At 38.6% G+C, this 27,200-nt stretch overlaps 1 protein-coding gene across 1 annotated transcript in view; it reads right to left on the bottom strand.

Moving 5' to 3' along the window:
- The window catches only part of LRRC1 (leucine rich repeat containing 1), a 130,501-nt gene continuing 103,301 nt past the window's right edge, over positions 1-27,200 (bottom strand). The window contains exons 7-14 of the mRNA XM_054491307.2: positions 26,755-26,829; positions 24,224-24,368; positions 21,380-21,498; positions 19,681-19,764; positions 10,168-10,283; positions 4,476-4,648; positions 3,387-3,523; positions 1-1,506 (exon numbers count right to left, since the gene is read on the bottom strand). Coding sequence (XP_054347282.1) covers positions 1,348-1,506; positions 3,387-3,523; positions 4,476-4,648; positions 10,168-10,283; positions 19,681-19,764; positions 21,380-21,498; positions 24,224-24,368; positions 26,755-26,829 — 1,008 coding nt within the window. The 3' untranslated portion in view covers positions 1-1,347. The remainder of the gene's footprint in view (positions 1,507-3,386; positions 3,524-4,475; positions 4,649-10,167; positions 10,284-19,680; positions 19,765-21,379; positions 21,499-24,223; positions 24,369-26,754; positions 26,830-27,200) is intronic.

The raw sequence follows: 27,200 nt of genomic DNA, 5'->3' as shown, positions 1-27,200 counted from the left end.
TTTTAAAAAGCTGTATGGCCAATGTCCAGGATGAATTTATTTTTTGGAGAAAAAAATATATATGATTTTCCTAGACACCACACAGTGACCGGCACTTTTCATTTCTCTTTTATCACAGCATACAAAAAAGAAATCAACAGAAACACACCAAAACTTTTCCCAATATCCCTTAAATTAGCAGATTTAAAATTAAATATTGAAGCAGTATTTTGTGATACTTTGATTCAAACTCTATTTACAAATTAAATTGCACTTATAAAGATAGCAACATTTCTATTTTGATAGTAGGTTATTTTGCTTTATTGTGGTTGTATATCTGGATATAAAACTTTTAAAGCTTTCTTGAATAAAAATCATTATTTTGCAGTCCATAATTTATTTGCCCACTGAATGTCTGAACCAGTTTTCTCTTTTTGTGCTTTTCTGCTCTATTTTATTTTACAAATGGCACATACCATCAGAGTAGGCACAGTCTGACACTGCACTCATTATGAGAGACTTATTCAGAAAAAGTTAAAGTGTAAGGAATAAAATATTAGCAGTCAAATCCTTTGGTTCATCTTTTCAAAAAAAATCAACCGATATAATTACAAATCATTGATAATTCATCTTTTTGGTTAAAAACAAATCCACCAGGTAGATTACTGATTAAAATGCAACACTGCTTTAAAATACCACATTCCTATTCTCATCTCACTGTTCAAAGATGCCATTGTTTACAACTGATTGGACATGACACAGGATACAGTAAGGCACAAGTGGATGGTACAAATAAAAACAAATACTTTAGGACTTGTTTTTCTGCACAAATACTAAAATATGTACCGTTTTCAAGATAAAATAACAAAAAAGAAATACATATTTTTGTTATGAAATACCTATACAAAATTTTAAAATTTACACCATCTGAGCTGCCAAAAAAGGTTTAAAAAGTATCCGTTTTTCCCCATACATAAAACTATCTCTCATCAGTAGGTCCAAGGGAACTTGGGGGATTCAAAATGTCCCAGCACTTTACGGAAGGGAGGAGGATAAAAATTCCCCTTCCTGCTTTCCTTTACCCCAACATAAGACAAAAACAAAGGTCGTATGTTTACAGTAGTGTATTCTACTTATTACAAACAACTGAAATTTTAAAAAAAAAATCACACCGGGAGACCACTGGTGCGCTGACTGGTTGCGGGATGAGTAAGGCACTTCCTGGGAGACAGCAGCTTCCCCACACTCCACGGGAAGATGGCGCGCGGGGGCTGGTTAGGACAAGGAGCACATGAGGCTCCCGGGAAGCAGACAGGAACATCTCGACAGCAGAGGAAGACACAGGAGGTAAAACTTGGAGGTGAAACTCTACACAGAAGTGGTCACTCGGTCAATGGCATGATTGACCTCGTTTTTGTTTGAGTCCAGTCCTTTAGCAGCATTCATGTCATTCCGTAAATTCTCCACTGTCTTTTTCATGTGCTTTAACTCCCCTGGGTGTGGAGTGGCTCGCCTTAGAAGTGTTCTCTAAAAACAAACAGTGGAGTGAGTGTTTTGGTTTTATTCCACTACTTTTTTCAAAACATGCAGCTTCAAGGCATTAGCATTCCAATACAAATGTCACCTTCTTAGAAACTGAGTTAAAATGGGTGGAAAAGCTTTCTTTGGAGGTATGTGCATTTGTCAACTGCTCACTGGTAGTTAAGGGAAAGGGAAAGTGTTCCATGTAACTTGCCTAGTTACTATAGAAGGATTAACTTTTAGAATAAAAGAATACTTATAAAAATATGAAATTACTATAAAATAAAAAGGCTCCATAAACAGCAAGAACATTTATTTTAAAATTTAGGATATAATTATAGGGTGTGGGGAAAGAAAAAGATAAAAGAGTAAATAAAAAATCCTAAATTAAAGTCACTATAATGTTCTACTATTACCCAAAGCGATTCTGGCTTCTTTCAACCCAGAATGAGGCACGGGAGGCATGGGAGAAAAAGGAAATCAAGAGGGAAGTATACCTTTCCTTATTTTGCTGCTGTGTGTACTACTGCTATGACCCACTGATGAAAGTTCACACTATTCTAATTAAGACTGGAAGTTAAGTAACAGAGTATGAGTAATTTTTAAAATATTATTTAATATGTTACACGATCTTTAGCTCATAAAACAGCATGTACATCTTTTAAACGGCCTATCCAAGGGCTTTAGGGGGAACCAAACTAGGTTAACAAAATACTGGAAGAGGCAATGAAGTAACTGGTGATAATCACACTCTTAACAAGTCTTGAGGTAAGTATTAAAGAGTCATTGACAGTGAGTGATTTTGTCATCCCTAATTTGCGTTTTGCCCTTTACGATTGTAAATGCCTAAAATCCCACTTGGTGACAGCTGGAATAACAAAGACTATAGGCAATACTTTAAAAACTGCCTTTGTTTTGGGGGCTGCAAGTACTCCCTCTAAGCTTTGCTTAAGAAAACTCTCAATTAGTTCAAGGAATTTAAGAAGCCAAAGTCAACTGCTAGGAAGATGTCAAGCCTTGTCACCAGCACCTAGAGATGATGGATGTCTGAGAGACATTTTCAAGTACAGATGAAAGTAAGGGTGACTAGTATTTTCCAATTTCTGAACAAAAACTTGTTAACTAATCCAACTAAGATCATAAGCCCTCTACAAGAAGGCTAAGGTGAGCTGGTTACCTGAAGAAGGCACAGAGGTCTGGCACTAAGTCAAATCATGGCAAGTGAATGGAGTCAACATGGGAAGAGACAGCATTCACTGGGAACAATTAAAAAAAAAAGTTTCTCCATGTTAAGAAAACAGTGGGAGTGGGAGGGGAAACTATCACAAATAAAGAAAAAGAAGCACCATAAAAGCAGCACAACACAACAATAACAGGCCGGGCACAGTGGCTCACGCCTGTAGTCCCAGCACTTTGGGAGGCTGAGGCAGGTAGGTCACTTGAGTCCAGGAACTGTAGACCAGCCTGGACAACATGGTGAAACGTCATCTCCACAAAAAATACAAAAATTAGCCGGGCATGGTGGCAGGTGCCTGCAGTCCCAGCTACTTGAGAGGCTGAGGTCGGGGGATGGCTTGAATCCAGAAGGTCGAGGTTGCAGTGAGCTGAGATCACTCCACTGCACTCCAGCCTGGGTGACAGAGGGAGACTCTGTCTCAAAAAAGAAAGAAAGAAAAAAAAAAAAAACCCATGAGTTCTATTTGCCTCATTTACCTTTCGTGAGCGAGTACCTAGAATTACCTAGCTTTGTCTTCTAAAAAAATTCCTAAATGCTGAAGGCAAAGCAGAGAATATACTAACTGAAAATAAAAATATCCTTATTAGGTGCCATTCTCAATCTTTTAATTTTGAACTTTCACAGAGGCAAAGAATCTGCATTTCCATACCGTCTCATTGTCTTCTTCATCTTTCTCATCCTCCACAAATCGGATTGCACTGACTCTGTTGACAGCACGCTCGTTCCAGGCTTCATCAGAGACATCATTTACCAAGTTCTCCAGCGCACCACAGCGAGGCAGATTCTCTGCAGTGACAAAGACCACATCAGCAGGGAATTGTGCTTCATGTGACCGGTAAATGCTATGAACTTTGCGGCTGACAAGGTAGAATCTACACGGAGGACCAGGGGTAGAACACCAGAAATAAGGGGGGTGTTCTGTTGCAAGTTTGGCTTTAAAACACAAACACACACAAAACTCAAAAACAAAAAGAAAAAGGCCTGGGACAAGGTTGTCCCTTCTTTTTTAATGATGTATAATTCTATTTGAGATCATATAAAATATCTGCTAAATTAATATGTTTACTATTTCATCACAGAATGTCATAATTTAGAGTCCCTTTTAAAATGCTTATTTTATACAACTTCAACACTGTTCTGACAGTGATGTGGCCACACATATTGGACACTAGTACTTTCCTCAGTAACACACTCTACCACGTTTTTCTCTAGGGTCTTAAAGTCCTCCCACTTGGGCTCCCATTCCCCCAGGGCACTCCGGTTCTCCTCCACCAAACCCAGCTCTCAGCAAAGGGTTTATAATAGCATTTTGATGTTAATGTGAATTTTTTGTTTAACCACACAATTTACAAAACAAAGATACAATGACTCAAAATAATTCAATGGCTTAAAAACAGTATGCCAGTGGTGTTAATACTAATCCTCTGAACTATCAGTTTGGATTTTAAGAGACTCTGTTACCACTTCTAGAAATGGTATTTTCAGCCTTAACTATAATTCAAAACCAAAAAACTGCTTATGGAATTTCAAACATGATAAATAGATATGAGCGACCCTTCTTCTGCAAGGATGTAGGGTAACCTTCCTGGAAGAGTCCCACAGTGGCCTCACCTGAGCTGGCTCTAGGTGCAGACTGGATATAACACAATCACATGAGGGAGTAAGAGGCCTTATGGACAGACATTAGGTCCTACTCAATCTCGTGGCCCTGTGAATACTGTCCTTAAATTAAATTCACCTTGACAAGTAGGTTCAGAAGGCAGCTGAGGAAGTAAGACACAGGTTAAAATCTTCTCTCCTGTGGTGTAGTCTGTGTCTGTCTGGAATGTAAGCAGGGGCTGGGACTGGTTGTCAGATAGCCACAGAGCCTTCAACTTCAAGGCAGTCAGGGATAAAGGTAGATGCAGCAACCTATTTTTTTTTTTTAAAAAAAGAGACATCACAACCTCAAATTTTGTAATCAAATCAATCCCTATCAACAAAATGAGGAAAAATTAAAAGGAGCTTCCTGAGATTGGTTTCAAAATGTAAAAACGGTGTTATGTTTTTAAGACACGACATACTCTTTGCAAGTGGATTCCTCAGTAGGTTCCTGTGCTTCCCTTTTCTGCTCTCACTTCTCTCATTAGAACCTCCAGATTACAGAGCAAAAAAAAAAAAGAGAAAATTACAGGACACATTTTTACGGTCTTGTACTAGGTTTCAATGTAAAGAGAGAAAAAAAGTCAAGGTGATTTTGGAAGGACCCAGAAGGAGGAGTTCTTTACCTCTGATGGCCACAGCCTCACTGACAGGGCTGGTGTGAAGCTGCAGGATTACCTGTTTCCAGGAGCACCTGATGAATCAGGCCAAGAGGAAGGAGGTGCCTGGGGTGTCAAAGCACTTAAATTGCAGCCAAAATAAAGATTAAACACCATTTTGCATGGACTCCATTTGCTTTCTCTAGGGAGATTATTTCAGTTATTCCCTTCTAAACCTTTATCTCTCAGTTTCTAGAAGCTCTTACTTCTCAGAGTCCTAGGTGACAATTAATATCTATATCAGATTATTTCAGTTTCAAATGAGGTAGTATAAATGAAAGTACTTTAAATGTTATAATGTGACACCTAAATATTAGTTTTATATTTATGTTTGCACAAAGATTTCACAGACTGGCTGCAACCAGTAGAATCTATTTAGTAAAGACCACTGCCAGAAATCATATGTACACCTATCTCCAGTAAACATTAGCAGGAAATCTACCTATACATCTTACCAAAAGTAATAGTGAATTATCAGACACACATAGCATTTCAATTGACAGAACCTACAGGAAATAAACTAGAACTCTCTAAAGATATGAAAAGAAGCTGTATTCCAATAACACAAAACTAATCAGAGTAAATGGTAGGCATAAACTGGTTAAATTACTTTAATAAAAGAAGTAAAAAAAAAAAAATCAAAGAGTACATGGACAGTATTAACAACAAATGTATTATTAACAAACTTTTCACAGTAACAATACATTTTGCAAAAGATTTCTGTGTTAGTTTCAAAGATGAGAAAATATTTTCTTTTCCTTAACAATTAGTCCAGTAAAGGCTGAGTCCATCTCATGCATATGTATTGGATGCAGTACTGAGGAAGTACTGTGAAACTGTAACTTAAGTGGGAGTGAGGTTCTTAAGCCAGTGCATCCACAAGAACTGCTTATGTTAAAGTACCCTTGAAAAGACTATGAATTGTACATTATATTTCACTAATGAGAGTAATATTAGGTGAGAAATACATATTTTTAAATCCTAGAATCCACTCGGTGCCACCATGTGCTCATAGCTAGAGAAGGACACCTGAGGGAACCTCAGGGAACAGCAGAGTCACAATTCCATTTCTTTTTACTCTGGGATATTTGTTCTTTACGGGACAGAATTGAAATATCTTGTGCTTATACAAAAATTCTTTCTCTTTCTATCCAAAGAATGTTGCATACATGTAAACTCAAATGCAAGGAAGTTAAAAACATGTACTTGCCAGGTACTGTGACAAGGATTTTCTTAAATAGGCATTATACACTGTTAAAGCTTCAAGTACATCAAACTCTTTCATTCTATTGAACAAAAATGTAATTTCTTTTAAATTTTTCTCCTACATCTTTTAAAAGAGGAAGCAAGCTAACATCCATTAGAATGTTTAAAGTTTCAAGTCTTGGGCAAGACACTTACAGTCAACATCTCTACCTGTCTTATTCATGAGAACAGAAGGAAAAAAATCAAGACTTGAAAACTGGCACAAAACACAGATACTCAAATGTGGTCACTGTAACTTCTCAGACTAGAAGCCAGCTGAATGTTAAAGCAAAAGTATAAATAAGAGGCTAAAAAGAGCATCAATAATCTTAATAAATAACAGCTTCTAAGAATGACAAACCATATGACAAAAGCTAAATAAATTATTAGACTCTACAACAACAAATCTTATCAACATATTTCCACTCAGATTAATGAGTTGCCTGAAACACCAGTTTTGCTTCAAAGAATCAAAGTGCCAGCTTGAATGTGGCTGCTGCTGACTGAGTCCACACCACACATGAGCTGCCCACTGTCTTGCGGACAGAAGTGTTGCCAGTGGTGTCCAAGAGAAAAAAACGCCCTGTTCCCTGAACAGTCTGCCCACAGAGATTCTGCAGGCTGGCTGATCCTCTAACTCACTACAGCCTGGGGAAAAAAAGATATACACATGCTTTTCTGTCTCTCTTGGGTAAACCATCCCAGCTACAAGTCAGAAAATAGATGAGAAATACATTCCTGCTTTCCAAAGGAGCTAATAATACATTTTTGGTTTATTCTGGTACCTTCTGTACACTACAGAATAAACAGAATCAACGCACAAGAAACCACAGCTTGCAGGCATCTGTGTTCTATTTAGGACCACATGCCCCCAGAAATAAAAAACTTGTGGTTACTATTCACACCAATGGTACAAGAACTAAAGCAAATGAATAACCAAACTGTAAGCCTCTTGTCTCCAGTTATGTCCATGACCAACCCAGCCCCAAGTGACCTTCCATGCCTGTGAACTACTATAGCAACTGCTTTCTCGAATTTAATAGCTAAGCATGGCCTACTGATTAATATTAACTTCACCAGTGACTGAATATGCCTTACAATGTAGTTTCATCTTTCTGCTACTTTCTACTAGAATTTTTAGTTTTAAGCAAAGTTTTCAAAAATATTTAAAAATATATATAAATTGGGAACATAACTGGCAAAAAATTAAACGATACTAAAATATCTAAAGTGAAAACTCCCTGTACCCTCAAGTCTCATCTAGGGGAACTACTATTAGTATTTGGGTATAATGCACAAATAAGTGATTTTTTTTTTCTTTTTCAAGGAAAAAACCCCACCAAAATGAGAGCTCTATGTACTGTTCAACACTTTCCCTTTTCACTCAGTATCTTGGGTCTCTTTCTGTGTCACTGCACAGAGAAATATCTCATTCTTTGACTGCTTAGTATTCCACAACAGTATGCTGTTGTTTGTCTTTTAATATTTTTAATTATTTGGATTGGGTAATACATACATACATAGTACAAAATTCAAAAGTATAAGCTATTTCCTATTTCCCAATTGACAACCATTGATTCTAATATTCAGTATTACTAATATTGCAAGTAAGGAAGATCCTCAAATGCCCAGTTTTGCACACTTGGTGGATATTCCTATGGGAGAGAGTCTAAGTATTAAGGAATTTTGTGTTCTGTGCCTGAGTAACTGATGATATAAGACATTTTCTTTACCGTCACAGAAGGTTTAATACTTAGTTCCCAAGTGACAGGTTATAGTCTTCCTTGCTATAATTCATCCTACCAAACTGCAAAAGAAAGTTTCTAGAAACTCACAGTGTAGGTTTCCTGCTGCCATGTGTTATTCTCATATACTTGAAAGAAGAGGCAGAAGCTTCTATTGTATTTAATGATTTAGTATGATTTCCCATGGTATGATGTTTCTGCAAGCTAAAAGGCTGACAAGGTAGCCCTTTTTAAAAGATTAGTTTCTATACTGATACTTTTAATAAGCAGTGATTAAATATTTTAATAGGCTTAAAATTTGGTTATGAATCTATATATGTATGCATGGACTAAATGACACACTCAACTGACTCAAATGACAGCTATGTAACTCGACTTTTTAATTGGGTTTTCTCCATCCCAGCCCAAGCATAACAAAAATTTAACTTTCTCTTTTTCTGAGAACTGGAGAAATGGGGCCTTCATTCATGTAAAAACAGTAAAAACAGTTTTTCGGCATCACAGCCATCTTTCAGCTCAAGAATTGAGGCAAATTCATGCTCAGTAGTGTGGCAAGAACCAGCGAATGTTGACTCATTGAGTTTCTACTGCTAGAGGAGAAAGACCAGGAAAGAAGTACCCTTCTCAAGCTGTAAAGGCTCATGCCTTAGTTCTGCTTAGTTCAGCAGAAATCCGAGGTTCAACTCAATTTAATCCTGGGTTTCCGGCAACCAGTTAGTGGTCTTAAGAATCTATCAAGATGTCCTGAAAGCATTAACTTTAAAAAGGTGAGCATTCCCTGAGGCTATAACTCACCTCTAGATTCCAGCTGAGAACTGCTGTTTATTTAGCCCTGCTGTCTATAATCCATTAGCAAGAATGAAAAATGGTGACCTGTGCCTGACCAAAATGACCAGCTAATCAGCACTCAGGAGACAGCCTCCCAAACACTCTTTAGACTGCTGGCCTTTACCATTTAAGATCATTGATCATTTTCCCCCAAGCAGGTGAACCTTCTTGTCCTGTCTAACCACATCACACTCAAAAGCAATTTTTAATTCCTTTTGGCAAGGAAGCCTATGATATAAGCCATTCTGCAGTGGCCTGCTATTCATCCCGTAAAACTATTAACATTTTTGTTCCACTGAAAATATTTACCAGGCATCCGTTATGTGCCAGGCACTCTGATGGGACAAGTGACACAATGACACATAAATCAGAAGAATATCTAACTTTAGGTAACTTCAGGCTTAGTAGGGTTACCCACATGAAAACAGGCAATTCTCATATGGTACTGTGACTGCCATGGCAGGGGAAATTCCCCAAATGTGGATTCAGAAAAGAGACTCCCTGGAGAAAATAAAGCTTGAGTGATGAAGAAGAGAGCCAAGGAGCCAGAGAAGAGGGTCCCCAAAAGAAAGAATAGCTGTTTCTGTTCACAGAGAAGGCGCATATGACATTTAGGGTGCTGAAATTAGCTCAGAATGACGGAAACAAATGTATTCCACAAAGATGATGAACAGGCATATTCTAGAAAATGGCGCTCAGTCCAACATGACCTCTGCCCCGGAACTTGAGAAATGGTGATGCTGTGACCTTGGGGATACTAGTCTGGCGGCTCTGAACTTTTTTTGTATTATGAATCATTTGGAGATTCTGACATTAGCTGTAAACACTTCCCTAAATACACAATTCTATTTGTATTTTCAGGGGGTTCAGAGTCACCAGCAGAGTATATCAAGGTCCCCTGGTTAAAACTGAGTTCAAACTCATTTGCGCTCACTTTGCAGGTGAGGAAACTCTGAAGCCCATGATGACTTACAAAAGCTACTTAGAAGAGCTAAGCCACAACCCAAGTCTCCCCATTCTCAGGTCAGTGCTCTTTCCCTGGCATCACTGTACTGTCATTCTGGGAAGCATTTCTACGAAAGTATCCACTGACACTTTAACCCATGCTCAGGTTTTCCCTGACCTTCTCTGCTCCATTGGGCTCAAGCACTCTAGCCCCCATATGAAGAACTCCCTGAGGCCTAGGTCATTTGAAAAATCGGGATTATATTCTGTAAGATAAAGCAAAGACAAAAATTTGAAGACGCATGGCCAAGATTGGGATGTATGTATATTTGTTTCCCTCAAGCAAAGCAAACTACAACAGGCTTACCTGTTCCCTGCCACATCCAGGACATGAAGTTCTGTTGCCTGTGACACCTCTGCAGGTATCCGAGTTAGTCTATTGTCACGCACACAGAACACAGTGAGGCTGCAGCACCCGCCGATCTATGGTGAGAAAGAAAATACATCTTTTTTCCAGTTTTCTAGGGGAGATGGAGTAGGATCAGAGTACCTTGTTTACCAAACAGTATAAAAAGGATGCATAAACTTATACCACATAACTCACTGGTCTCACTGATGACCAATAATCATTAATTTAAATCTTAAAAAACACAGCCCCATATGTTCATAAAAATCTCTGAAAATGTTAGATGTACATGTTCTAAATTAAATCAAGAAAATCAATGATACAGTTTAAAAATTTTATTCTAAAGAAGAAATCATTTTCCACTGCTGATATCTAACGCAACTGCATCTGTTAAATGTTAACCAAACTATACAATCCAGAAAAATACTATGTGGTAATATGCGAGTTTAACAATCCTATTTTCAAAAGTTAGGCCAAAGGTGATACTGATACACACATAATTCAAGACTTGCCCATTATATTAACTTCAGTATTCTCAGTGTTCCAGGTTTTTTTTTTGTTTGTTTGTTTGTTTTCAAAAAGAGGGGTATCTTACAGAAGATACAGTACATTAATTTCCACCATACATCTTTTAATAGCTTTTGGTCATTCACAAATTAATGTGGTAAATTCACTTTTTTTGATGAATGTAAAATCAACAATATCTTCAAAAAAAGTGAACTGAGTAAATCTATACTTCCATTTCTTCAGCTGCAGCCTGCTCATAAAAGCACACAAATCAACACCTCCATCCACACCAAATTTGATTACCATTTTTTTTAAGTAAGAAATTTAAAGGTAACTGAGTTTTGTATGAGTCTGGTCTTCAAAAAGGAACATAAACACACAAAAAAATCCAATGATTCTCTTGAACAAATTGGTGGTGGTTTTTACAGTAGGAAAACTGAATCAAGAGGGCAGAAAAATAGCTCGATCCCAGACACAACATTCTTCAGGACTCCATAAAGTACTACATTCTTCTTGTACTCACTCTCCTGACTAAGGGCAACTGCTAGAAAAGGCTCATGAAGGAACCTATTGATGTCTCTCCAACACATGGAAAAATACTACTCCAGAGCCTCCTACTTGAGAAAGAGCACAAGACTTGAATGGTCAATGATATCTGAATATATCTTCTGCCCTTTTCTATTTATACATGTGTTTAATATACGTATATAATATCTTCAAAAGCAGAATGCATATTTGTGAATGGCTACATAATTACTTTCATATATAATCTTTTTATTTCCTCCCTTAAAAATATAAAGATTTCAAAATAATGTATTGAACCACAATATTTAACCATAATGTATATAAAAGAAAAATAAATATATAAGTAAATGTAGACTAACATTTGTCTCTGGTCACGTGGAAAGTACCCAGATATGTAGAAAGGCTTTTAGATTGCTCCCTTTAGTCTCCGCATTCACTTATTTCTCATCCCAGCAAAAATGGTCTAGTCATTATACCCTAAATACATTTTTATATTTTTGATCCCACTGTTTTTTATAGAAATGCCTTTTTAAATCTTACCAATGATCCAAAATTAGCTAAACATCGTCTATTCCTCCAGTGAGTCTTCACAGAACCCTTTGGTCCATATAATAACATGCATTTCATAATTACGGTCTAACCCTCTGACAGCACAAAATACCACATGAAGAACCGTAAGATCATTTACCTGAGTTACTGCTTAATTTGCACATGTTTATGTACACTCAAGGTACTTGGCAAGCATAGTATTCATGCTATCTACCCACCATGCATAGCCTCTCTGCCCACTAAATTTCTCATTTACGTATGTTTATACACTTTACTTACTTGTGAAAGACCTCTAAAGTTATCTGCCTCTATGTGTAGCAATGGAGACAACAAAACTCTTTTTTGTTCCAGTAAGAATCACCAGAGCAGCCTCCCTTAGGTTTTATAAACATATAGCCCCAATATAGTGTCCTACAAGAAATGTGCAACTGGATTTCCCATATGGCTGAGCACGTTCTCCCTCCCTTGAGGAAGGGAATCAACAATTCTACCTAGGTGCCCAGAAATATCATGGAAGGAAAGCAATCAAAACCCTGATCCTTTTGATGATCAATATTATTAGAGTCTCTGATAAATTTAGACAATCCTGACAAAGATCTACTCATGAGAAAGAATGACTAGGTTCCCATGGGGCACCCTTCCCGCATCCCTGCTCCAGGTGGAAGAGCTTCGGTGTAAGGCTGGGGTTCAGAGGTATGGCTGCATGCCCTGAAGGAGGGCTTCCAAGTCAGCAGTTGGCTGAGGCTGAAGACCCCCGCTAGTGTCCTGATCTAGCTTTGAAGAGACAGGATTTATGTGTGACCCAAGGGGGGCAAAGCAGATATTATCATTCATATGATCGTCCGGATGGGATAATCAGCTCCTGGAAGACACACAGAGCTGGGGCTGCATTTTAATTCTGGGCATCTTGTCATGAAGCTGTCCACTGCCCTCCCACCACACCAACCTGTAAGATATCTGTTTTGGGGCCCTACTGCTATACCATGTGAACATTTTCAATTGGCATCATGTGCATATATTATGTAGTCAAATAAATTAATTAATTAAAGTGGGTCAGAGAAGGCTCTAAATAAATGTTCTAGACAAGATCCATTAATCATTTGAGAACATATAGTGTAAACTTCAATGAAGTGTGTGAGCTGTCTACTGTGTGTTATTGTTTCATTTTTCTTTTTCCTTTCCCACTCTAATCTCACACCCATTTGAGACGTCAAGGGGTGGAAAGCAATTGCGTACAAGAGCCTCTTAGGCCCTCTGGGTTGTCAAAGCAGGCAGTGTGACCTCCTGATCTCTATTGTCTATGGTTTTTGAAAAACAATGCCAACAAAGAGCACATGTTGTTGCAGAGTGTGCTAGGGATGCCTTAATCACCCCACAAAGGCACACGCTGTCCCAGCAAACATTCACATAAACACAGCCCTCTTTCCAAATCAGCCAGGAAGGGATGGCACAACCTTTGGTTTTTAGAAAGATTATTAAGCATTCAAACCCATAACTAAAAAGATATAGTTCATTATAGACGTCAGAGGGAGATGCGATACGATGGAGGGAGCAGATGCTTTAAGACCATACAGACCTGGGCTAGAATTTAGGCTCAGTCATATGTTTTGCGGGTTTGGATATGTTACTTTAACCAAAAGTAACAATAATGATTAAATTAAATGAAATCACATATATAATTTGGCACCTATCATAGAAACTGGACTTTTGCTGTTGCCAAATAAATGTGGTAGCTATTTTTTTTCCAGGAAGTAAAAACCTCAGATCCAAATGATGAGTACAATCAACACCTGAATACCTACTATGTTCTTAGAACTGTACTGATGCTGGCAGTCTCTTTCCTGAACTTACCCGAATGTCTTAAAAAACCCCATCTCCCTAACGATGTATCGCAGTGACATTTTATATTAATGATAGTGAAGACTGACATTATACACATCATTCATATATATTTTGGCTTTCTCTTTTGGGTTCAGGAGGAAGAGTTTACAGGTTTCTCACTGGTCATCAGGATAAAATGTATCACTTAGAAGTTCTGGGAAGCAGAGTCACTGTTTAAATAACTTGTTACCAGTTATGTAGGAAGCTGATATTTTTAAGCCTCCCTTAAACCACATAATAGCACCTTCCCAGAATACAAGGGGTTGTTGGACTTGGATTCTCTGAGAATTATGGAATATAGCTGAGAATCTTTGTCCAGCCGTTTTGTGTCTCTCTTAATTCAAAATGATACTCTCCTTAGCTGTTAGGCACTGATCTAACCCATCTCAAGAAAATAGGATCTGCAGATTATTGAGCAAACCTCTGCTCAGGTCAACTTTCACTGAGTATTAATTGCCTGTAGGTTAGCTCACCCAAGGAGGAGATCATGAGACAGACTCAGTGATTCAAAAAGGGAGCCTATGTTAGTCACATTTGTTTATATTCCATTTTTTAAATGCTTGCCTTAAGTATAAGGGAACTTTCACTTTCCTTCAGTATATTCCTTTTAATATTATTTGTAACATAATTGAACACACATCCCATTGGCAAAAAAAGAAAAGTGTACAGTAAGTAAAATCTGGTCAAAATGCAATTTGAACAAAAATAATATGAAGCATAATTTTAGAATCCCATCATCTATGGCATATTATTCAAATGTTCCCTACTTCATAAATATTTTTGGAAATCGTGTGGCTTTGGGATTCCCTGAATTCTGGGGCCACTGACATCAAAATATCCACTAATAGCTATGGAATTCTTTTTTTTTTTTCTGATTATAAAAAAGTACCTTACATTGATTAGAAAAATAAAAACCAAACATACACGCACAGGAAAGCACAATGAAAAAAAATCAAATCTTACCACAAAGGGATAATCAGTATAACATTACGAGGTACAATTTTCTAGTACCACTGCCATGCATTTGTGATTATACATACTTTAACAATGTTTCTAAGAAGACTTTTATGGACCACATAGTTATTTCCTTCTATGGATGTATCACAGATTATTTAACAAACTGCCCAGGTTAGACAATGCTAGCTAAGTCTGCCACTTCTTTGCTGTGTGATTCTGGACAAGTTACTTAACCTCTCTCAGTCTCAGTTTCACAATCTGTTGGACATTGAAAATGATTTACCTATACCTCATAGAACTGTTGTGATAATTAGATAAGAGTAAGTGCAAAAGCCCTTGGCACCATGCCTGGCACATGTTTGCTGCCTCTATGGACACTTGGTATGGTGCCTGGAACACGTAAGCTGCTCCTGTGTATAATGTGAGAAATGTTCTTGTACATCATTCTTAGTGTATATCCATGAATGTTTCCTAGACGTGGAATTGCAGAATCAAAGGGTATGCACATTTCTAAAGTTTTTACTATTATCATATTCCCTTCCAGAAAGTCATAATAATTTATATTTACATGATAATATACATTTCCCTCCACCCTTGCCAAAATTTGGTATTATTAAATTTTTTTGTGAATACTGATGAGGCTGAAATTGTTTCACATTAGTTGCCATTTCTATTTGTTCTTCTGTGAATCACTTGCTGGTTTTTGTGGAAGTTTCTTTGTTTTTGTCTACTTCTCTATAGTAAATACATCTTTTCCTTATTGGTGTAAAAGAACTTCTAATAGAGTAAAGACAGATCTCTCATTTAAGATGCCTTAAATGTCTGCCTGCCCCCTTTCAAGAAAGTAAAGGCTGCCTTTACCTTCTTGAAGATCAGAAATCGAATTTTCCTGTAGACAAATCCATCAACTATTTTTTTATGACTTATTTCAAGTTTAGGAATCACTTCTCCATCTTGAAATCTGATGGTCAACTATATTTTATCTAATATTTTTATATTCTATATTATGTCTTTAATCAATAATTTATTTTAGAATATAACGGAAACTTATACTGAAAGAATTTTGAATTGTAATAATAAGAAGGCAGAAAAACTATCCACAAAATGAATATTCTATCACCACAGGCATTTCTGAGTATCATAAGTAATATTTATGGGTAATTAATATTTACAGGTTGTCTGATTGAAAAAAGCTTTGATGAATGATCTGCAAATGCTATCTTGCCTCATCTGACTGGGTAAGTGTGGCTTAGTTGGCGTCACTTTCATTTGGACTTAATGGAGACAAAAAGAAAACAGGACCCTAAACTTGGATATAAGCTCAATTTCTTCTAGCCAAAAACTCTTTATGGTCTGGCTCTCATTCATCATACTCATGCTCACACATATACCACCAACTCCATCTATCCATGAATCAATCATACTACTACTGCACAGTATGTTCCTTAACTCTCCTCTCCACCAACACTATGAGTTTTTAAGAATTCTCCTTTTCCCAGAAGTATATATACTTAAGCAACAGGATGAAAAATAAAAGACACAAATAAGTGACTTGAAAAATCAGAGGCATGCCAGGTGTAGCAAATACAGCAAATCTAGCCTTTCCATTAGAGACAGATTTGTGCCGACAAACTTACAATTTAGTGAAAACAGATGAGCTGCCAAATGATGCCTTTCAGGATTTCTGAATAACTTAAAATGTAATTCACAGAAAAGCATTCTTTTGAGAGTGAATAATCTGAACAAACATGAAAAACACATAACAAAATAAAGTTCCAGGCCATGCAGTCATTAAAAAAAAAAACAAAAAACTGAATTTAGAGGAAAATGTCCAATATTTTACAATGAAGAGCACACAAAGCAGTCAGCCAATTTGAATCTTCATGCATTTAAGAAGCAGAATGGAAGTTAGAGATGCAACTGTGGTCTGAACAATACTTACAAGATAACAAGTTTACCTGACTTTTCTAAATTTCCAAGCAGCTAACAATTAAGAAAACAAAAGACATTCATTGATTTGCAAATGTTTACTACAAATAACACCACAAAACACAAACAGAATCCATATTGTGACCCACATGGTACAAATATCTTCCCCTCAACCATTTGGGGAAAAAATGCAAATAAATTCTGCTGCAGACTAAGGAGCTGTGCCCTAAAACTGGCAACACACAATACTATAAATGTTGTTGTTGTTTTTTTTAAAGGAAAAAATATAGGAAGAACTACACAGCACACCAGACCAATGGCAATTAATACTACTATGGATTTTTGGCATATGAAATGAATCGGTCAGCATTTCAGTTTAGATATGTATGCAACTGTTCAAGAGAAAGCAATAAATTTTCGGAAGAATCCAATCAGGAAAATGCAAGATTTGATCAAATGGCATCAAGCTTGGAGGCAGAGCTAACATACACACAGTCACAGGGCCTACCACACTCACTGCACAGAGACTCATGACATGACAGTGCTGCCTGGGCCAACGTGATGCAATGAGAGGTCAGGAGGCTCTCGGTGGTTTGGCTGCTCAGCCCTGATGGTCAGAGGCAAGCACTCAACCATTTCTGCTAGGCAGCAAACTGTGATCCGTGGGAGAACTGGAGACATGTGCTCAGCACATTTTCCTACTCTGGGAGCTGACTGTATGTGAGTAGGAGGTGATCTAGAAAAGATCCAATTCCTAAAAACCTAAACATTCTCTGCTTTATCAGACAGCTGAAAGGAAAGGCACAGACTCTTTCTTTCTAAAATGCCAGATGCCAGAAAACCAATCATAATTTCTCAGAAAATGGACAAAATATGACTAAAAAGCTCTGAAGTTAGAAATATTTTCATCATATTTTCACTTTTTGCATCATGAAAAACTGTTCTAGTAAATTTAGTGAACACATAGCATGGACTAGATATAACCCTCTAGTCAGAAACTCTTGAGTGTGTTTCATTTTTTTAAAGTGAAAAAGAGGACCAATGCTGAAATGATGGTGAAAGTTTTATGAAAGTAAATTTCCAAGGTTCTTGTCTAGATCGTAATCTTGTGAGAGTCAGGGGATCAGGGAAGCTGGGGAATGGGTGGTGAAACTTGCTGGGAATTAACATTACACCTAAAAGTGCTCTCCTCATGATCTGCCTTGAAAGTACACCTAAAATGTATTAATTTTCTGTAGTGTCCAAACTAAAGATACTTTGGCTTTTCCTTAACAAATCAGGAGCTTGCCCTACCTCAAGGTCACACAGATGGAAAGGTTGGGCTGAGCCTGCATTACCTAAGTGGTCATGTGTTTACTGGGAGACTCATCTTCGGAGTCAGGTTCTACCAACTCCCAGCTGTGTGAGCCCTAGTAAGAAAAACTACTTACTGGCCTGTTTCCTCACTCGTAAAATGAGGAAATTATCATGACTGCAAAAGCTGTTGTAAGGATTCAACAAGTACAACAAATACTTGAAAGCATCTAGTACAGTGCCTGGCATTGAAAGAAAGAAATCTTTTCTACATCTGTATGTGTGTTTATATGTCCAGTCTACTATCCATCTGCAAGCACTATTCAGCAAGAGGAAATTTAACTGTTCAGAATATCAGTTCTGTATTTTGGTTTATTGCTTAGAAACTAGAACCCAACTTTTCTAATTCATAGACTCTCTTAGTTGAGTCCCAGTTTTGCTGAGAAACAGACTGAAGTCATAGCCGGAAACAGTTTACTTAGATGCCAGTGTTCATATTAAGGATGTTTCAGAATATGATCATGTTTATAGTAAATATTCTCATGTCTCCATTTAGAAATGCTGGCCACCTTACCCAGGGAGAAGACTGGGACACTGTGGGCCAAACACCAACATGAGGAAAGGAAAGAGGAAGTTCAGATACCCTGAGATGCGGCCCTAGGAAAATAAGAACGCCATATGTTCTGACTGGCTGAAAGGCAGCTTTGAAATTACTCCAAAATAGATGTTAGAAAAAGTCAAAACAGAAATATGAAGCAAACTACAACCAGCCAGTGATCATATCATACAAGGAAATACCATACCTTTCTAGAGGAGGACCCAGCAAAGGAGAAGGCTCATCAACAGCTAGTTTTAGGCTTTATTGCTGATAAAAAAAAATCAAGCTCAGTATTCTCCTTCTCCAACCAAGCTCTTCTAGTACCCAATAGAAAGTAAGCCTTCTCCTTTTTCTCTTTTTTTTTTTGAGATAGAGTCTCACTCTGTCACCTGGGCTGGAGTGCAGTGGCATGGTCTCGGCTCACTGCAACTTCAGCCTCCCGGGTTCAGGCAATTCTCTTGCCTCAGCCTCCCGAGTAGCTGGGACTACAGGCGCCCGCCACCACGCCTGGCTAATTGTAAGCCTTCTTTTTAAACAACACACTAGACACCTCCTTGTTTCACCCACTATAAGCTTCCCCCTCATTGTCAGTATTTCCACCTCCCTTGCCAGAATTTAAATGCCTCTCAGTCCACACAGCTACTCTCCACAACAGATGGTGATGTCTCATTTTCTCGTGCTTAGACTACTAACCAAAAAAAAAGTCCTAGGAAGCTGGCTTTAGCTTCCCATTCACCTTCCTCTATGTTATGCCTTTGTGAAGAGTTTGTTCAACTTCATCCAAGACATGAGCATGGCCCGATGTAAATCTCTGCCCAGAAATATGGTTGCACCAAGATCAATTTTTATAATTCCAATTGCTTATGGGATAGAGCTTAATTTCACATTAAATTCAAAAATCAAACCCAAAGTCATCCACTTCCTCTGCCAAACTCCCAAATTATCAATTTCTGCCAATGGTGTCACCATTCTCTGTATGTCAAACCCAAAATGTCAATCTCTTTCTTTCTCCCATTTAAAATCCTATAAATTCACCTTTCCCAACTCTCCTTAATGTTACTGATGACCATTCTTTGACATAATTCCTCCAGTTGGCTCTATACTCACAGATTAGAGTTCACACCTTTAAAAAACAACACATGCGTCTTTTCAAAGCATTTGACATTTTTTATCCCTTATGTATTATTATTATTTCTTCATAATTATTATCATGTGATTTCTCTAAAAGCACATACCTCTTTTGGTAAGGACACTAATTTATTTCTGTCTGCATTCAAGTTGCTCAACTTCTTTAGTTTTCCAATGCTTTTAGGCAGGGTCTGTTAAAATAACAATTTCACTATTAATTTAACACATATTTTTAACATGGCTCACAGTAAATAAGATCTTTGCAAGGACCTAAAGAATATAATCTCATCCAGCAACAGCAGCAATAGTTTTTGCTGAATATCAGATATTTGTAATGTTCACTTAGGGGGTGCGACATTAAGTATTTTGAATTTTTGTTGAAATGATAAGTCTGTTTTAAAGGAATGAAGTCAGAAGTAGAGATCTGGGAACAGGGAAACATCTTATAAAGGGAAAAAGATGCTGTTCAACTCAAGTAAGTGGGAATTTGCACCCTCAAGATTCATTCCTGCCCTGCCTGCACCTTCAAGGACCACACTGGGACAGTGGCTTAGATGTCCGTGGAAGCCAGAGCACTGGGGCAGGGAATCAGCACCTGAAGCAGGGTGCCGCATGGGCAGGGGAAGGCGAGGGCTATGAGGATGGGAGAAAGGTGAGCATCCTGGAGTGGGGAGCAAAGCTCTACTAGAACCAGGCTGGCACCCACATGGGGGTCTTCAACACTCCAGTGCAATCCAGGGGTGCATATTATTTTTACAGTTGTTATGATTACTATTTGTAAGCCTAAAATCACAAAGCAGGACTGGAAGATCTGGTAACTCCCACCACACCTGCCAGAGGCTGGCTGCTTGAGCTGTCTGAGGAGAGGGGCTGCTGGGCTCCCCACCCACGTCTGTGCACTCCATCCTTTCTTGCTGTCCCTTCTGCTCTTTCCACCTAAAGAGCATTACTTACTCTATTTATAGAGAAAGGAGAAAAGGGAAAAGGAAAAGGGAAAAGAGAGTAAAAAAAAATAAAATGACAAAATGAAGACAGAGAAAAGAAAAGAGAAAAGTAGGAGAGTAAACTGAAGAAAAGAGAGTGCTATATGACAACTAAAAGGGGGGGAAAGAGAAGGGACAACTGAAGGACTCACAAAAGCAGAGGGGGCAGCAGGACAGGAAAAGACAACTGAGATCTGCTGCCACCCTGCCCACCCACCCTTTGCCAGGGGGTGCACGCATTGCCCGTGCCCTTGTCTGGTGGGAGCCTAGTCCAGGTGGAGGACCCCTCCAGCCCCCTCCACTCCCAAGTTCTAATAAGAAGCAGCCTTAACCAGAGCCTATCAGATGCCATCCTCTGGCTCCTTGATCAAGAGCATTTCCCAGCCCCCATTCTGCCAAGGCTTTTCCTGGCCAACGTCCATCTTGTTCCTCTTCTCTCCTGTTCTTCCCATTTGCTCAAAGAACCCAGCGAAAGGCCAGAGGAATCCTGACGAATATTTCCAGTGGTGGTCTCCGGGCACCACAGCTGGGGCATCAACACATCCAACGAGAGTAGCTTATCCCCACACCTCACTGGAGACATCTGTGAGGCATTTGTTCAGTCCCTATATTCAAAGCACCACAACTGGGACACAAGCTCAACAGGGAAACCTAAGCACCACTTTCTTTGCTTAAGCAAAAACTGATCTTTAGGTCATGCATTTGCTTTGTAAGACCGTTTTGGGATGTAATATGAAGAAATTTCCATTTAGTCCACTCAAATTACAAATAAGTAGAATCTACCCTAGTAAGTCTTTATGATATATGTGCAAACCACACTTACCAGGAGCTGATTTTCTGTAAGAACTAACTCAGTGAGACTTTCACAATCCCCAACTGCCTCAGGCAACTGTGTGAGTCTATTCTGATCCACCTTCAAGATTGACAGTTTCTTTAGTTTTCCTGTAAAAGCATTATTATTATTATTATCAAATTCGTTAGTTACAATTATTTTCGCAATCACTGCTTGGAATTTCCTATCTGCTGTTCTTTTTGTTTTAAACAGTTACTTATTTTTTCCTCATCTAGCTTTTCACATTATGAAACTCTATCATTTAGATCGCTAAAGGTTGGGAGTTAAAATAATTTGTTTAGAACATCAAAAACGGTCAGCAATTAGAAACAAAACATTTTAAAAAGCATAAAAACATCGCATCAAAGCCAAGAAATTTACAGAAAAACAAAACAGCTTTCTCTCCACGGAGGTGTTTCATGCACAGAGGAGACTTTCATTTTACTCCAAGCATTATCCTTACAATAAACCAAAATAAATAGTTTATTAAATCACCTATGAATGAAAATGACTCAACGAAGATCCCTACAGTGTGGTATTTCTACAGGTGCAGAATAAAGCGGTAACCTCTGGAAAGCCATATTAAGGACGGAGTCTATTTCACTCAGGCCAGGAAGACTTGATGTCCTGGTGATACCCACTGTTCATGGGAAAGAAGAGCAAGTCTTACTGCAGCCTCCTCAGAGTCCCCACTAGCCACTAGTAAAGTCATTCGGATTCTCACTTCAACAAGTCATGGGATTAAGCCTACAGAGCAGGCGCCCTTCGTTCTCTACTGAGTGGCTAACACGTTGACACTTTCCCCACTACATCAGAAAACAGCCTCTATTCTAACACAAAGCTGGAGAAAGAAAAATACCGAAAGGTGTATCTTGCCTCGGGTGCAGCCACAGGGCAAGATAGCAGAAGGAACCAATTCTTAAGCTCTTTATTTAGCATAATCGATAGCCTAACACTGTCATTGGAGGGTTTCCACCTGCCCTCACGGTCAGGAGATCCACTAGCATTTTCTGCAGGGTATACTGAATAGCACAGCCAAGTACCGAAAGATCTCACCCCAACAGAGAAGTCTCCTGGCAACTACTCTTCTAGCCTCTCCTTGAATACGTCTAGTGACAAGGTACTCATTTCTTCACTAAGCAGCCCAAACTAATTTGTAACATATCTTTGCTTTTTTTTTTTTTTTTTTTTTTTAAAGAGACAGGGCCTCACTCTATTGCCCAGGCTGGAGTACCCTGGTACAATCATGGCTCACTGCAGCCTCGAACTCCTACTCCTGGACTCAAGCAATCCTTCCCCTTCAGGCTTCTGAGTAGCTAGGACTACAGGCATGTGCCACCGCACTTGGCTAATATTTTTATTTTTTGTAGATAGGAAGTCTCACTATGATGCCCAAGCTGGTCTTAAACTCCTGGCCTCCCAAGGTGCTAGGATTACAGGTGTGAGCCATGCCCAGCCATCTTTGCTTTTTAAAGCTCTTTCTTAAATGAAATTCACAATCCTTTCATTTTGCCCATTTGATCAGGAAGCTGTACCACATCTTTCTTTGGAAGACAGTCCTTTAAACATGTGAAGTCAGCCTCTCATGCTTGCTGCTGCTTCCCATTCCGAGCAACAAAACACGCCCAGTCTCTACAACCCTTTTCAGATGCCATAAACGATTCTCAGTGAACATCTCTGCACAGAGCCAAAATCCCTATCGATTTTCCAGCTGGGTTTAACCAAAATCCAATGTCTGAATTTCTACTGAAATTTTTATCTTGACCACATACCACAGAGGGAGTGGTCCTCTGCCATACAAGTTCTCCAACTATTGAAAATCTTTCAAAAACTTCCTTTGATGTGATGTTCTGAATAAAATTAAAGACAGCAATCCTATGATAACTCCATGGTTAAATACAGTCTCTTTCAACTTCAAAGTGGCTTTGCTATGATGGAGCTCCCAAGTCCGTATCTGTTTATACCTTCTCTGCGTGTAATTTCTCACACTGGACTAAGTTCCTTCATAGTAAAGAAAATGTCTGGACTGATTTTTTTTTAAAGAAAATAGCATAGAATGATTAAAGGATTATCGATGTACTAAAAAAGGCTCAATTCAATTACGCCACTCTTCCAGCACCTCCCTGAGGTCATGGAATAAGTCAGTTATTTTCTCACAAACTATTAGGATGCCAAATTAGAAATTTCTTAGTGACTGCTCATATGCCTTAAATACATTTTATTATTTGGGGTAATCCCTCATGAAATCATTGAGAGAAGATACAGATGAAGTAGAGATGAATTGATGCTTAAAAGTAACGACAGCAGTAATAGATACCAAGCCAGGATGACAGAAACATCTGCATATAGAGAAACTTCTGCTGTAATAAATACTCTTTGCTTTCCTTCTTTAAAAACAAACAGCAAGACTGGGCATGGTGGCTCACGCCTGTAATCCCAGCACTTTGGGAGGTCGAGGCAGGCGGATTACGAGGTCAGGAGATCGAGACCATCCTGGCTAACATGGTGAAACCCTGTCTCTACTAAAAATACAAAAAATTAGCCAGGCGTGGTGGCGGGCACCTGTGGTCCCAGCTATTCGGGAGGCTGAGGCAGGAGAATGGTGTGAACCCAAGAGGCGGAGCTGGCAGTGAGCTGACATTGCACCACTGCACTCCAGCCTGGGCGACAGAGCGAGACTCCATCTCCAAAAAAAAAAAAAAAAAACAAAAAAAAAACCAGTAAGGAGACTTTAAGGAGCCACATCCTCAGTGGTGACCAAGATCAAAGCGTGCTCCAAACCCTCAAGACGACAGCAGGCAGTATGTTTAGCAGTTAGTGATTTCCAATGCTTACCAATGCCATCCGGAATCGTTTCTAATAAGTTCTGGGAAATGACTAAATCCGTTAATGAAGTCAGGCCACTGATTTCTTCAGGAAGTCTTTCCAACCTGTTTTCAGAGACATCTAAGCACAGCAGGTTCTTCAGATTTCCTATTTCCTATAACAATGACATGGAAAAATAAACGCACACTTAAACCTGCCACAGTGCAAAGGCATTTGTTCCAGTGATTTTTCACAATTAAATCCCAGGGCGGTCCTAAGGATGTTATCTTTAGCATGACTCCAAATGTGAAGGCAGGGGCGAATTCCTAGATCCCCTTTCAATGAAAGTGGGAAGTTGTATGAATCACAGACACAGAGCTGGGAGGGACGCAAAGCCCTCCACCTTTCAGGAAGGCAAGGAATCATTCCCACTTAGTAGGTGAAGATACAGGAGAACAAACGACTGCAAGGTCACACAATTAGAAAAGAAAAAGGAGGCTAGAATTTAGCTTTTCAAGTTCGGAACTGATCTCTAGTAAGCAGCTTACACTGCAGGGTGACCCTGGGATTTCCTCTGGTAAGAACCTACCTACTTTGTAATTTCCTTCCATGACAGGTAGCACTCGTTAGCACAAACATCAATGCAATTGCTCCCCAGCAAAACTGGAACATACATATCTATCTGTATCTTTAACACTAAAAGCAGCATACTGCCTTTAGTGAAAACAGTCTACCAGGATAAGGTAAAGTACCTCTATGAGTCTAACATTCTATTCAAGACCTATCTTTCCTTCTATTCCCAAAATGCAAGCTTTCTCTCTTATCACTGACTCCACTTTTCCATTGCACTTCCCAATATTAAATCTTAACCTCATTACTCCTTCACCTTGACTGTCAGCTCTGCCTCTTGGGCTCTAGTCTTAACTTCCCCTTTCCTGAGACCATTCCACAAACTGTGCTTCCTCATTTCCTTCCTGAAACACAGCCAGTTCTCGTCCTATAATTGGACCACCTTCTATTCAAAAAACATCTCGTGGCTCCCTGATGTCTACATAAGTACAAATTCCTCCATCTATATTTAATTTGGTCTGATCTATTCTTTCCAGCTTATCATCCACCTGATATTGCCTTATGATCCTGTCCCTGTATTTCCTGTCTAAAGGAAACTAGACTAGATTTATACTAATTTCAGGCCAGATCCCTGAAGTTGTTTTACTTTTCATTAATTCCTTTTAACAATGCCTGTGTATCTTTCTCTTTCCATCATCATTGAAGATAAGAAAAATCATTCTAATTATTTGAGATTTTTTGGTGTGTTTATGCTGATTTAACACAAATTTATACTACAGGAGCAAATGAGATTTTTAAATAATCATTTACAGCACAATCATTGGAATTTTGATTTCTTTGTATTTAGAATATCACACTTTGCACAAAGTCATTTACACACATCTGAACATACACAACTCTTTCCTTTCCCCTTTATGTCCCACAGATATTTTATTACTTTCCTGATAATGTCATGATAGTTTTCTCCCATCCTTTGACTTCTAAAGTAACTAGCATTCTTTCAACCAGGATTTCCCACATATTTCCGAGAGAAATCTAAGTACTAATCAAACTCTACCCACAAGAGTTGCTAATCTGTCTCCTTTTCCCAACTGTAGCCAAGATCTCATAAACAGACTTAAATTAGTTCCTTAGTTCCATTAGTCATTAGGTGACATCATGGAAACTTCAGTGCTGTAACAACTAAAAATTTACTAAAGTGCTTTCTTCTAGTATTAGGGTTCCCTGCATTGATATGGCATTCCCCACTGAAAGTACAGAGCCCTTTACAACTGGTCACATGAAAAACTGGCTGTGAGAGACATCAAAGAATAAAATTCAGTAATAGTTGTAGTAAAAAATACAAGAGGAAAATGCCTGTTGGTTTTGTTTGTTTTAGACTTCTCAGTTTCTGTCTCAGAATGTAGGCCTGTCTGCTAAGACTCCACAAGACGACTATGTGCTCAGAAGTCTATACAAGACTCCACTTCATTTGGGACATGGTTCTTCCACTTGAGAACAGTAGGAAAGGCCTGAACACTATGACATGCCTGCTAAACCATAAGCAACATTTGGAACAATCTGAAATAAAAGCATTTAACATTGCTTTTACACAAACTATTACGGGGCAAAACATGGTCAAATTATCCCAAAGCACTTGGCACATCATGGAGTGGCAGAAAGGTATACCATCAGATCATGGGTCCTGGCAATTTACTAATCTGCTGGGCTTGAAGTAAGCTATATGGGTAGCAAGGACACAATAAAATACAGATTTCACAAACTAAAGGAAATATTTACTATATTTACAAATGGTGGGTTGAAGTTTTCAGTTTTTATATGGCAATGGAGAATGATGCATCCTCAATATGTTTTTCCAAATGCGCTTTTTCAATCAATGTTTTTGGTTTTCAAGATCCTTTTATAGCAAACCTTATGTGGCAGCAGGAAATACACAAAGCTTATTGTTGCTGTTTTATGTTTTGGGGAGACACTGTGAAATTACCACTTACCTGAGGTAATTCTGACAGTTGATTTCCATCCAACCAGAGATCTTTCAGATGTAAGAGGGCTCCGATTGATTCTGGCTAAAACAAAAGAAAAAAAATTATGGTAGCAAAGATTCAATTTTCAGTCTTCCCTGAAGAAAGAAAGAATCTGAATTCATCTGTTAACAACTGGGTACCTTAGCAGATGTTCACTGGTACTTCTCTTGACATCCAGTCCCTTTCCTCAAAGTGCCCAAACTTTCCCCAAGAATGCCAGTTGTTTCCACCTATGTCCATCATCTCTAGTCCTGACCTCCCCCACCCATGAATCATAATTCCTAACTTGTGTGAAATGAAGCTGGTTCTCTAGTGTTCCCAAGTTATATCTGTGGAAATACTGGCTTCGTAAAGCTCCCTATAGAACTCCCCCAAATACTGTGTGATCATAACTAAAAACAAAGTTAAATTAA

This window comes from Pongo pygmaeus, chromosome 5 (assembly GCF_028885625.2).
Source record: "Pongo pygmaeus isolate AG05252 chromosome 5, NHGRI_mPonPyg2-v2.0_pri, whole genome shotgun sequence".
NCBI classification, from domain to species: domain Eukaryota; kingdom Metazoa; phylum Chordata; class Mammalia; order Primates; family Hominidae; genus Pongo; species Pongo pygmaeus.
This window is presented reverse-complemented; position numbering and strand designations above follow the sequence as displayed.